This window comes from Abrus precatorius, unplaced genomic scaffold, assembly GCF_003935025.1.
Source record: "Abrus precatorius isolate BTA unplaced genomic scaffold, Abrus_2018 Scaffold9, whole genome shotgun sequence".
NCBI lineage: Eukaryota > Viridiplantae > Streptophyta > Magnoliopsida > Fabales > Fabaceae > Abrus > Abrus precatorius.
The window spans coordinates 22,877,700-22,890,836 of NW_020874439.1; the positions used below are offsets into that span (position 1 = coordinate 22,877,700).

Here is a 13,137-nt window from a genome sequence, read left to right on the forward strand (position 1 = left end):
TATAAAATTTTTTAGAAGTTTATTCCAAACTGATCTAACTTGGAGTTCTGAAAGACTTTACAAATATTATATGTTGAACTATTTAAATTGCTCACTATATTTTAGTTATTTTAACATTTCTAAATTCAAAAAAGAAAATACTAACAAAATAATTTTTAACACGTATTTTAAAATTAATTTTTGTTATTAATTAAAATTTATAAAAATTATAAGATATATTCACCTCCTGCTTTAAAAAAATTTATTTATGTTGTTAAAGTCTTTAATAAATAAATAAATAAATATTCATAAATATATTACATAATATTTTCTTAATATTCTTCTAAAAAAATATTACATCTCAACTTTGAATTCTTGTAATAATTTTAAAAAATTTAAGATTTTAATGTTATACGGAGAATTCATACATGCTTAGGAATATTTTACTTTTTTGTGGCAGGTCATTAGAGACAATTTAAATAAGATTATTATAAATAGGAAAAATCTTTTTTTTAAACATTTAATATAAATATTTAAAACTAAATTTAAAATCACAATATTAAACTGTTTTTAAAATCTCTTAAAAATTAATTAAAAAACATTTCATCAAAGCAATCTAAGTTTATTCAAATATATATGTATATTAACCCATTTAAAATTACTGGAATGATATATGAGTGATTAATTACTAACTTAAATAAAAAAACGTTGACGTCACGGTAGTATTTAAAGTCAGGAATGTTGATAGCATATATTTTTTTATTTTATAATTATACGATACCCAATTGTTTTTTTTTCCCCCTTAAATAATGTATTTATATCATCTGGTTCTATGCATTAAATGCAAGTTTTCATTTTAAATATAATATTATTTTTATAAATGATGTTAAAAGAGCCACAGTTTTCTTATTACACTATCTGATATTATACTTTCGTAAAATTTAATTTTCAGTTTTAAAAAATATTTTTTTAATATAATGAAAACTATTCATTTTGAAGTTTATAACATTTTATAAATTTAGAAGTCACAATATAATTTATTTATTTTAATTTAATAGTATTCATATACTACACAAAAATCCATTAATTTAACTGAGTGAAAATACAACATTATTAAATAATAAAAATATAAACCGTATTGAACAGTGTTCTTCACATCTAAATTAAGGAATCAATTTACATGTCTCGTTATTTATTATCTATTTCATTAAATAAAAAATAACGCATTAAAAAAAAAACTAATAACTTTAAAGAGAATAATGTGGTTTTTAAAAATGAGAAAAATTAATAATTTATAATTTATTCATTTAAAGGCACACATGTCACATAAAGAGAATGACATGTAACTATAAATTGAATAATATATTAAATTAATTTATAAAATTATATATATGTTTTAATTTTAAAATGATAAAATAATAATAGTTTTAATCACCAAATCACAAGAAAAAAATGTAATAATTTAAAATTAAAATAAACATTATCATTTAAAAAATAATTAACTAATATTTAAAATTTCAATGCCCAATTTATGTATATTTATTCTAATTATAATAAATAAATAAATAAATTATAAAATAAAAAATACTAACTATATGTCATAAATATTGACTATATTTAAAAATATTTACAGTACATTAAATGCTCAGAATAATAACTTATAAATTAATAAATAAATACATCTACAGGGATGAACAATAAGTAAACATATTATTAATATAAACCTTAAAATAACAAATATAAATAAATTTAACATTTAACATATTTAAAAATAAAAATTTAATTTTTATCATCTAAACAAAATAGTATTCATAATTATTTTACATAGTAAATAATATTAATTTTGTGTTGATAAATTTATAACGGGGAAATTGATACCTAATGAATAGCCACGTGTTGGTTTTACATTATTGGTAAATGAATCCTAATCCCTAATGATTTGCAATATTTAGTTCAACAGAGGGGCAAAATGGTAGTTTAGGGTGAAACAGTAGACTATACACTGAGACCAAGCTAGGGCACATGCAAATACAATCTAAGATTTAAGAAAAATTTTTCCCTCAAAACCAAAAGTCATTGTCAAACGTTTTCAAAACCCTCACTCTGTCTCTCAAAGCCGCTTCGTTCATTCCCTATTTTTTTTCTCTTCTTCCCTACCCACCCACCTCTTCTTCTTCGCTCAAACATCATCAAGTTTTGTTTTTTCACCTTCGCTTTTGTGTTTTCTCTTGTGGGTATCGTTCGCTTTTGGGTGCAATGGTCCCTGGTTCCAGAACCGAAGGTGGCACTAGTACCCACTTGCTTTCTGCTAGAGTTCGCAAAACCATTCAATCCATCAAGGAAATCGTTGGGAATCATTCTGATGCTGATATATATGTTGCCCTTAAAGAAACCAACATGGATCCTAACGAAACCGCTCAGAAATTGCTCAACCAAGGTGGTGGACCTAACTGTTTCTCTTCAACCCTATTTTTGTTTTTTCAATCGTGTTGGTTTGTTTCTCGATTTTTGATTAATGGGGTTCTTTTTTTTTGCTCTTGTTTTTCGTTTCTGCTTTTGGGGCTTTTTTGGGTTGGTGCAAAATGTTTCGCGGGGTTTGTTGTGTTGGTGTGATTCGAATGTGGGCTGCATTTTGGTGTTTGATTTGCCAGTGTGAGAATACTGATTTCTAGAGCTTGCAATGGGTTTTCTCGGTTTGATTTTTGTGGTGGGGGACTAGGTTGAGCCTCTTGGTGGTGCTGGTGCAGCTTAGGTTGGTTTGAAAAATCCTACGCTAATTTTATTGACTATTTTTTTGGTTCTATGATTGCATTTGTTCATGTTTATTTTTTTGGTTCTGCTTTCTTTACTTAGGTTCGGAGCTGAAACTGGCAAATGCGGTTTTGAGTTTATCGCCGTTGTAATTTTTTTTGAGCTGGTTAATACTGACTAATTTGTGCTTGTACCATCAGAGTGAAATTTTAGCGCAATTATTTTAGATTGTATCCGTGTACTGAACATAATTCCCCTTGTATTTTTGTATTTTATCTGAGAATTTAGGGGGAAATGATACAATTGAAATAATTTGTCAATATGATATTCCATCTGTCTCCTTGTGTTGCTGCCGACTCCGCCTTTGGGGTAAAGTTAGTTCCACATAGTTGCATTTTGTGACTATGCCCTCCTGCATTCTGTGAAAAGAGGAGGACTAGAAATGATAGTTAATATTCTATGGCATGATCAGAGGGCCTGAAACACAGTTCAGCGGGGTGATATTTGATTAGTCTAAACCAGTTTACACAGTGAATTCATAAAAGCTTGGTGTCTATATTGATGCCTACTTTTATTATTGTTTTTGGCATCTGGATTGAAATATGTAATGCAAATCATGTTTTATCTTTCTCAATCGTTCTATTGATCTTGAGTCAAAATGTCAAATGGGGTTGTTTGGTGATGAATATTTTGTTCAATTAATGTGCTTAAATAGTTATTGCATGAATGTCAGTGCCCATTGATGTGCAATGCCATAATTAGGTGGTGTAAATTAGGATGTGTTTGTGACTCTTATTTTATCAAAGTTTGAACCATGTGTGTGATTTTGCAATTTGACGCTTGTTTTCTTTTGTCAGATTGTTTGTCCAACTCTGGCTGTGGTTTGATAATGTCCCAACTTAAGTATTACCTTGAAGGAAAATTTAACATCAAAATTATGTTCTTCTAATGTTGTTTGTGGTTTTATTATTCAGATCCATTCCATGAAGTGAAGAGAAGGAGAGATCGAAAGAAGGAGACAACGGTTCATGTATACTTCTTTACACAGCTCATTAAATTCATACTAACAGCATAACCATTAATAAGTAGCAGTTTTATTATCAGTAGTATATTAACATGCATCTTTTATTGCAGACTCAGAATGTTGGGAACAAGGGTTCAGCTGACCCACAAAGGAGGCATGCTGAGAATGGTGGTCAGACAATGAAATTTCATACTCCTTCTGACCGTAATGTTCAAAGAACGAACTATTCTTGGAGTACTGTACCTGGTAATATTCTTATGTTGTGCCTGTTTTGAGGGTTAAAAGTGTGATGCGCTGATCTTTAACTTCTTCCTAACTATTCAGGCATCAGCAGAGAATTCCGTGTGGTTAGAGACAACAGAGTAAATCATATATATAAAGAAGTAAAGCCTCCTTCGCTGCAGAACTCAACATCTGCCAATGAACAGTTAATTGTAAACACATCTGAAAAAGGGTATGTTGTTAATCTTAGCTTCTATGGATTTAGCAAGCATGGTTGATTGCACTTTGTATATCCAGTGTCAGTAGTTGTCCCCATATGCGCATCCCTGGCCTGCTAGCCTAACAAACACATTTGGGTTATGTTAAATTGTTCAGAGGCAGAAGTGCTTCTGTGGTAGAGTTAATAAAAAGCGTGCACACCTTTATTGTGAAAACAATTTTAACAGGAGAAGATTACTTAACTAATAGATGTGATGTCAATTATTTAAACCCAGGTTATTATACATGCAAACTGAAAGCTTTTGTCTCATGCTAGTTATGCTGTTACACAGGAAGAGGAAGTTGAGAGTTTATGTAGGCTAGAAGGGTTTAGAAATGCATCAAATGATGAGAAATAATAAAATAATCAGGATAAGAATAATAATATATTAAATTGAATATTGTTATTATAGTTGTCAATAGTGCATGATAGCGGTGGTGCGTGGCAGAGCGGCCTTTAGCCGCTACAGATCTGGCATAGCAGAGCATTTTTTCTGTCGCAGCCATTGCGACCATCACAACTGTATTTGTGGCCTAAAATGCGACTTTCTCAGTGCTACTGTGCCACCACAGGGAAAGATATTAACTTTCCTTTTCTACCCTCAGAACGAAGGAATTTTAGGGTTTTTTAAGGGTAAAAAGGACTTTTAATCTTTTAGAAAGCTAGTTTTTCCTCTTTGCCCTTATGATGGCACAATCTTTAGGTTTTTTTAAGGGTAAAATAGTCTTCTTAGTTTTCAGACCTAACCTCACTTTTCCCTGAGTTTTTCTTCTTCCTTTCTCTCTTTGACATCTCTGTTCTGCTTTGCAACAATCTCCAATCCAGCAGAGTGACTCATAACTGAAACAAAGTGAGTGTAGCTTTGTTTTCTCTGTAAAAAAGAAAGTGGAATGTTTCTATTCTGTATGCAGATCAGGTAGCAATAAAGGTTTTGGCTGATGGAATAAAAGCGGTCTGGGTTCAGTGGTGCTACCCTTCTTTGATTTGACTAATGCAATTGACCTTCAAAGTTATTTTTACATAGTTATTGGGTAATTGAATTTTGTATATGATTTACATGCTATCTTTGTTACAGCTCATCATCAGCTTCCAACAATCAAAGGTCAGCTGGTGCAAGGAATTCATCTCAGGTTCTAAATGGTCCTTCTGATTCACATGCTAGATACTCAAAGGATGCTGTTTCAAATGTCACTGACAGAAAAGTTGCATCTGAGGATAAGCAAGGCATGATTTTGAATGCAGCAGCACGGGTGCAACCAATTAAGCCTAATAGCACCCATCAAAGTTCTGCGTCAATGGCATCAACCAGTTCTGCTGTTGGGGTGTATTCCTCTTCAACAGATCCAGTTCATGTGCCCTCACCTGATTCTAGATCATCAGGTGTTGTTGGAGCAATTAGGCGTGAAGTTGGGGTTGTAGGTGTTCGGCGACAATCTTCAGACAACAAAGTAAAACAATCATTTGTTCCTAGTAGTTCTTATACCAATTCTCTTGTGGGAAAAGATGGTACATCTGCAGAATCACTTCAATCAGTTGGTGCTGTCTCAAAGACCGAACAATTTAGTCAAACTGATGTATCTGAGCCTCCATTATCTGCTACGCCAGTTAGCAGACCGTCCTTGAACAGCCAGTATAATAGTAGGGCACATCAACAACTTGTGGGACATCAAAGAGGTATATCTATAAAATGACACCACCAAATTATCATTTCAATCCAATATTTCAAGAGTAGAACTATTGTAGCCTGCTCTTTGGTTGGGAAATGAAGCATTGTCGTTCAGTCAAACTCAAAATGAAGGTTTATCAGTTTATGTCATCAATCCAAAGCAATTGAATGGGAGAACTTATTGGCATTAGTTTAAGCCTTTTTTTTTTAAACTATTTCAGAGATCATTGCTTATTGAAATGTAGATAGTAACTCATTGATTGCTTTTCTCTTGGATTTTGATTTGAAGAAGACTACTAGCAACACACTTTCTAGCACAGTCTAGTTAACACCCTTCTAACTATTGGCTAAAATTTATTAAAAACTACAAAAATATGAGAGAAATATTAAATTAGGAGTGAGAAAGAGTGAGATTTACATGATTTTTGTAGTTTTCAATAAATTTTAGCTAATAGTTAAGAGTGTGTTAATAAAAGTGTATTGCTAGCATTCTTCTTTATTTGAATGCAGTGCTTACTTAATTTTTGGGAAGATTTTTTTAATTGTTAGCCATTTTTATCTATTTCTTGAAATTTGGTGCGTTTTGATGCAGTTTCCCAGCATAATAAAGAGTGGAAACCTAAGTCAAGCCAGAAGTCAAACAGTAACAATCCTGGAGTAATTGGAACCCCCAAAAAGGTTGCTTCTGCTTCACCTCCAGCAGAAAATTCTGGAGATATAGAATCAGATAGGGTGGAGCTTCAGGACAAAATTTCCCAAGTAAATGTTTATGAGAATCAAAATGTTATTATAGCACAGCATATACGAGTTCCAGAGACTGATCGCTGTCGCCTGACCTTTGGTACCATTGGGACTGAACTAGATTCTTCAAGGCTTCAATCTAAGTATCACTTAATTGGAGCTTCTGAAAAATCCAATGAGGAATTGACTTTGAGGTTGGCATTTGTGTTTTGTTTGTTTTTTTTAATTGTATGTTAATGAGTTAATGTTTGCCCAGATAGCTGATTCAGACCTAATATTATTGAATTTCTTTTAAGTTTTGTTATTATTTGGTTGTGATATTTTCATATGGTGTATAAAATATTTCAGTTGTGAACTCAATTTGTACTGTTTACTCGTATAATAAGCACATGATAGTTAGTCCACATTTTCCATAACCTAGATGTAATTTTATTTAACATTTGATGTCAGCTTGACAGTACCTGCTCCAGAGTTGTCCACTGATGATGTTTCTGGGAGCAAGCAGGTTGACTTGCGGGATGACCACATTAGAAGTTCTGGGTCAGACTCTCCAGCATCTGGTGCTGCTTCTGAACAACAATTGCCTGATAACAAAGATTCCTCAAGCGCTCAGAATCTGGACAATTATGCCAATATTGGATTGGTACGTGATAGTAGTCCATCTTATGCACCTTCAGAGTCACAGCAGCAAGATTCTCATGATATGCCGGGCTTTGCGGTGAGTGGTTTTTTTCCAATCTTACCATCCTAGTCTAATGTCATCGAAATGTTCTATATGGTATAAGCAAAGTTGCTAATGCCTCACAGTTGTCCATGGTAGTATGGAATGAGGGTTGCATAGCAAAATCTGGTCTGGTTTCAGTGATGTTCCTGTATGGTTTGATTGGCTTGTGCCATTGATCATATGTTATGTAAAATATGATTATGAACTATGTTGAAACTATAGATAGTTGCTAGTCAGGCACTGGTTGTGGCCAGAAAGGGTCAGATCTAGTGAGATATGACTGAAGCATGGTAGGTCATTCTGTGTATGATGTCTGCAAAGACGTTTCTTATGTCTTTTAATGTCCAGAAATTAATGTTGATGTTGGGAGGGACCATAGATGTATTTATTGTCAGTCATTTATTTTCTGGCAAAAGAAGAAATTAAATATTAAATTAGGAAAGAAATAATCATAAATATCAAGAAAATTGATGTAAAGTTTTGATTTAGTTAGTAAAAAAAATGAAAAATTATATATTGGTCTGGCCCAAAAAAGATGAATGTGGGAGATAGGAAATGAAAGAGTTCAGGAATTAAAAAAACTATAAAACTAGTATAAAAAATAAATTGATGCAAAGAAGTGGCCAATTTTGTGAATAAATTATTATATAATTGCAACATTTCTTTTAGAAAAGCTCTGAGATGGAAAATAGAAATGAAGAAATGGCAAATCAACAAGGCAAAATACATTAGATAAATTGAGTTAGTGAATGAAATGCGTAAGAAAACAATCTGTTTTATTCATTCGTCATACTTTTTGGACCATTTGACTGAATCTAAGTTTAAAAGAAAATTTCTCTCTTTTATATTGGCAGAATTCAATATTTAAGCAACTATTGCCTAATAATTATTGTGTTGGTGCAATTGTTGCATGATAGAATTGTCCTGTGCTTGTATCGGTTACACCATTTGTCTATGATTTGTACAATTATATGTTTAAAATTGAGTATTTTAAGCATCTTTGTTGCAATGTTAACATTTATTTTAGCTTTTATTTATTTTTTTAATACTTAAAAGGCACCTTTTTTTCCCATGAAAAACCATTTCTAAAATATTGGAGCTTGTTTAGGTAAGCTCTAAGTTTATCAAAATATGAGAAAAATTCAGATTTTGGATTTTTTTCTGAAGCTGCAGTTAGTAGCTTCTGAAAAAGTGAAGAGTGTTACATGAGGGAGAAAATGCATGAAAAACATGGAGAATCAATTATAGTTTCTTAGACAAAAATATCCCTACACAAATTCAAAATGGAAAGTTTAATCGAACTGGTTGTTTTTCCTTCACAAAAGTTTAACCTAAAAACTTCTTTATAAATCAAGACTTGATTGAAGGACGATGTGGGCGACGGAAATTTTCCCCTCTGCTGAGAATTGCTGAGCAGAGGAAAAACATATAATCATATGTGGAGAAAGAAGAAAGGTAAAATCGCGAGACTTCAAGGAGGAGGAAATGTCTAAAATGAAGCTTGCAGTGGAAAACTTTCAACCTGATCTTGAGCCAAGAAAGTGGCAGAATTTGTGGCTGAAGATCTTAGCACAGGGAAAAATGATTATATTGGGTTCAAATCACCAAAATATGGAGCAATTGTGGTTATGGAAGACAAACAGCTTAGAGTAACTAAGATACCTTAAACTAAGAATTAAAATGTTGATCATAGAAAATGTATCCCGAAATGTTTTTTGGAAAGTAATTTCTTATGTCTGTTATTGTAATTTAATAAAGAGAAGAGTGATTTTATGTTGTTATATCCAAACGATTAAACATTACTTTTTAGTGTTTAGAGTGATTTTTGTAATTGTATCTAAAAATAAAATACCTGCTTTTTTATCAATGTAATACTAGAAATTACATTTTTGTGCTATCTTGAAATCACATTTATCTTTAAAGCTTATTCAAATGAGCCCACAATGTCTGTTGCGTCTTATAAATAACCACATGAGATGTGATGGAATCTTAATTTATGTTTGGGAACTATTTGTTCTTAGGTGTTTTTTTCCCCAAAAACTATCCAAGGAAGCTGCAAATAAAAGGAAATATTTTTTTGAGAATAAGTTAATCTACACATACCTAGAGGCAAATTAAAAGTACATATTATGTATCATACTGCCTTGATAGAGGAAGTGCTTAATGCAACTTGATTCAAATAGTCTCAGCTCAGGGATTGACATGATAAAAACTGATGTTATTTCTTATTTTATGGTGAACGGTTGACAATCTTATACTGTTGTCTGACATTGATTCTGCCATCTTTTTATTCTAGACATTAATTGCATGTCAGTTTAACATTATATTTAATACATACCTGCTTTTTGTCTTATTGTCTTTCTGTTCTTACTTTTCAATTTCCAAGCAGGCATACGATCCTCCAGCTGGTTATGACATTCCTTATTTCAGACCCACAATTGATGAAACTGTTCGAGGGCAGGGTTTGTCGTCACCTCAGGAGGTATAATTAATTTTACACCAATAGAACTTCAGTCATTTAATTGCTTAATTATAATGGAATTTATGCATGCAAGGACACTTTTTTTGTTGATCTATGTGTATCCAAATTCCAATAGTGAGCATAAGAGTTTACTAATCTAGTCTTAATGAGTATTTCTTGTTTATCTGCTATCCATGTTTTGCAAAGTGATAGTAGTTTAACTAGACGAGATTTTTTTAGTAAACTTTACTAGCCCATTAAAACAGTCCGACTCAGTTTGACTCTTAATTTTGATTGAGAAAACAGCTTTTGATATTCTTTTAGACCTTTTCTGTTGATTGTCAGTTTTTTAAATATCATTTGGATGTTTCTGCTTTAGATTTTTTGTTGAGGGATAGAATATTTTCACATCATACAGGACACAATTCACTCTCTCCACTAGGGATGGAAATAGGTTAGGTTAGACTTTATATAAATAGGTTGGCTTATTACCTGTTATAGGCTTTTTATTAAGCCTAACTTGACCTTTTTAAAAGTCTAATTTGACTTATTAACCTTTTTAATAGTCTACTTCGTATCAAAACATTCAATAGGTTATTAAACTTTCTTATAAATAGACTATTAAATTATCTAAAATAGGTATATCTTTTAAAAATCATAAGGCTTATATCTAAATAAATTATTAAAACAAATGATATAATATAAATAAATGCGCAAGATTGTAAGAAGATGATGGATAAGATGAGACGAATTAGCGATAAACATAATTGAGACAGTGTAATATAAATCAGTGTTATACATATAAGATATGTAAAAAATTTCGGCAAGCAGGGCTCTCTCTTAAAGAGTATGTAGTAAAGACATTCTTCAATTCTAACGAAAAAGATTAGAGTTTTTAAGATTTTATTGTTTTAAAATTAATGGATTTAATATATTATTATATTATAATTTTTATATAAAATTATTTAATATATTATTATAAATTTTATAAATTTTAAATAGACTGTTCTAATAGGTCTAATGGGTTTTTTCTTAAATTCAAATCTAGCTTATTTAATTAATTGAGCTTTTTAAAAAAGCTTAAATTAAGCCTATTAATTAAATAGGCTAGACTTTAAAAAGGTTAGATTGTAGGTCTTTTGTCGGACGGTTTGGCGTATTTCCATCCCTACTCTTCATTTTAAAATGCAACACTAATTGTCAGTGTATTTTTGGTATTTTTCACCTTGAATAAGTTCATCATTTCTTACTTAACATAATATTTGAGTGCAGGCTTTGATCTCCCATGCAGCGAATAACACTCCTGCGTCCACAATTGCCATGGTGCAACAACAGCAACCTCCTGTGGCACAGATGTATCCACAAGTTCACGTTTCACATTTTGCTAATCTTATGCCATATCGTCAGTTTCTGTCCCCAGTCTATGTTCCACCAATGGCCATGCCTGGATATTCTGGTAATCCTCCCTATCCTCACCCAACAAATGGCAGCAGTTACCTGTTAATGCCTGGAGGTGGTGGTTCCCATCTTAATGCCAACAACCTCAAATATGGAGTTCAACAGTTCAAGCCTGTTCCTGCTGGGAGTCCTACAGGGTTTGGAAATTTTGCTAATCCAACTGGATATGCCATGATAACTCCTGGTGTGGTTGGGGGTGCAACGGCTCTAGAAGATTCATCTCGAGTCAAGTACAAAGATAATCTTTATGTGCCAAATCCTCAGGTAATGTGGTGCTGTTGTGTTGAGTAGAAGAAAATATTAGTTGAATTTCAGCAAAAGAAGCAACAAACAAGCTAATAAATTTTTATGATTTTTAAAAAATTTTAATCATTTCATTACTGTATTATTCCTATTATAGCAGTGGCTATTTTTTCATTTTCACCTTTTGTTATTAGCTAATTAATAACGTGAACCAAATAATCTTCCAAATTACTGTCCGATTCTCTTTCCTGTCTTGTTCTCAGGGTCATTCCTGAGGGGCAAATTCATTCCTTATGTGGATATTTTAGTCTTGACGATTACAACATTTATTCTGAAATCCCCGCTGTTAATATAGTTTTTCCGAGTGAATATGATTGGCAATTATGTGCGTGATTCTAGATAGCCTGTTTTGCTGGAATTGATATTTTTTCCATTTCTCCTTGTCTTTCCTAACTTAAGTTGTCTGGAAGGTGCCAAAGGTTCTAACACCCCCCTCCTCCCCAAGTATTGAGTGATATAAGTTGCAAGTTTCACGAGGAATGTAGTACACCCTGGCTCTAGTAGGAAATATAGTATTGTCATGAAAATTAATGTAAAGTATGATCCTCATGTCATAAATATCTCCTAATCTCTGTATATTTCAATGTCATCAATAAGATCATTTGTTGCTTCTTAAACAACCTTTTCCTTCGTGATTGCTTTCTATTACTTGACTAAAATTCAATGCCTCATTTGTTCTCCATTCACAGGCTGAGACATCAGAAATCTGGCTACAAAATCCAAGGGATCTTCCTGGCATGCAATCTACTCCATACTATAACATGCCGGGGCAAACGCCGCATGCAGCTTATATGCCTTCTCACACTGGTCATGCATCCTTCAATGCAGCTGCAGCTCAGTCTTCTCACATGCAATTCCCTGGTATGTATCATACTCCTCCACAACCAGCTGCCATTGCTAGTCCTCACCATTTAGGACCACCAGCAATTGGCAACAATGTTGGAGTTGGTGTAGCCGCAGCTACCCCTGGAGCACAGGTTGGTGCATATCAGCAGCCCCAATTGGGCCACATCAATTGGACAACAAATTTCTGAGCTGATAACCAGAAAAGAAAGTGAATTTAACCCCTATGTGTACAAGGGACTGAAGTAGATATAGAAAAATGGCAGTTTTCATTGTGAAATGAATTAACTCATCGTTTATTTTTTTTTTACAAATGCAATGAGGCATTAAATTTTCAATCTTCTCTGTTTGCAGCAGCTTTAGGAATTATTGAGTTTTAGCTTCAAAAGTTAAATCTCATCAGTGATTCCTAAATTCCTTTCAGATCATGCTGAAAAGCTTTTTCTGATAGGTCTATGGTGATAACAACCCCCATGTTACTTACAATAAAGCCTTCCTTCCAATTTTAAGTAAAATTAACCAGATAATCTCACGTAAACAACATTTGAAATTGGTGACTATTGTGTGAACATGATAAGTTGAAGTTACAGGTGGCAGTGACCTGTTTTGTGTTTGTGACGACTGAAGAAAAAGATATCAACTGTCCAAGAAAATGAGTTGCGTACTTCATTAGATAAAAAGATTTTAAAGTTACAATTGGTGATTA

The 13,137-nt window shown here is 32.4% G+C and overlaps 1 protein-coding gene across 3 annotated transcripts; it reads left to right on the top strand.

Moving 5' to 3' along the window:
- The first annotated feature begins 2,033 nt into the window (after nucleotides 1-2,033).
- Nucleotides 2,034-12,877, top strand: LOC113849251. Of its 3 annotated transcripts, none has more exons than XM_027479015.1 (10): nucleotides 2,034-2,416; nucleotides 3,705-3,760; nucleotides 3,865-4,000; nucleotides 4,079-4,208; nucleotides 5,311-5,909; nucleotides 6,494-6,836; nucleotides 7,093-7,360; nucleotides 9,756-9,848; nucleotides 11,100-11,554; nucleotides 12,278-12,877. In XM_027479015.1, exons 1-10 carry the CDS (start codon nucleotides 2,236-2,238, stop codon nucleotides 12,501-12,503), a joined length of 2,487 nt encoding a protein of 828 aa, XP_027334816.1. In that variant the 5' UTR covers nucleotides 2,034-2,235; the 3' UTR covers nucleotides 12,504-12,877. The 3 variants fall into 3 exon arrangements, with proteins under 3 accessions (XP_027334816.1, XP_027334814.1, XP_027334815.1); XM_027479013.1 differs by having other exon boundaries at nucleotides 11,100-11,549; nucleotides 12,278-12,766; XM_027479014.1 differs by having other exon boundaries at nucleotides 5,398-5,909; nucleotides 11,100-11,549; nucleotides 12,278-12,766.
- The last annotated feature ends 260 nt before the right edge of the window (nucleotides 12,878-13,137 follow it).

Bases quoted from the DNA above. Each gene is read 5' to 3' on its own strand.
- LOC113849251 (XM_027479013.1), top strand. From the start codon at position 2,236: ATGGTCCCTGGTTCCAGAACCGAAGGTGGCACTAGTACCCACTTGCTT. The intron at 4,001-4,078 runs GTAATATTCTTA...CTAACTATTCAG, and splicing joins TTCTTGGAGTACTGTACCTG to GCATCAGCAGAGAATTCCGT. The intron at 7,361-9,755 runs GTGAGTGGTTTT...ATTTCCAAGCAG, and splicing joins ATGATATGCCGGGCTTTGCG to GCATACGATCCTCCAGCTGG.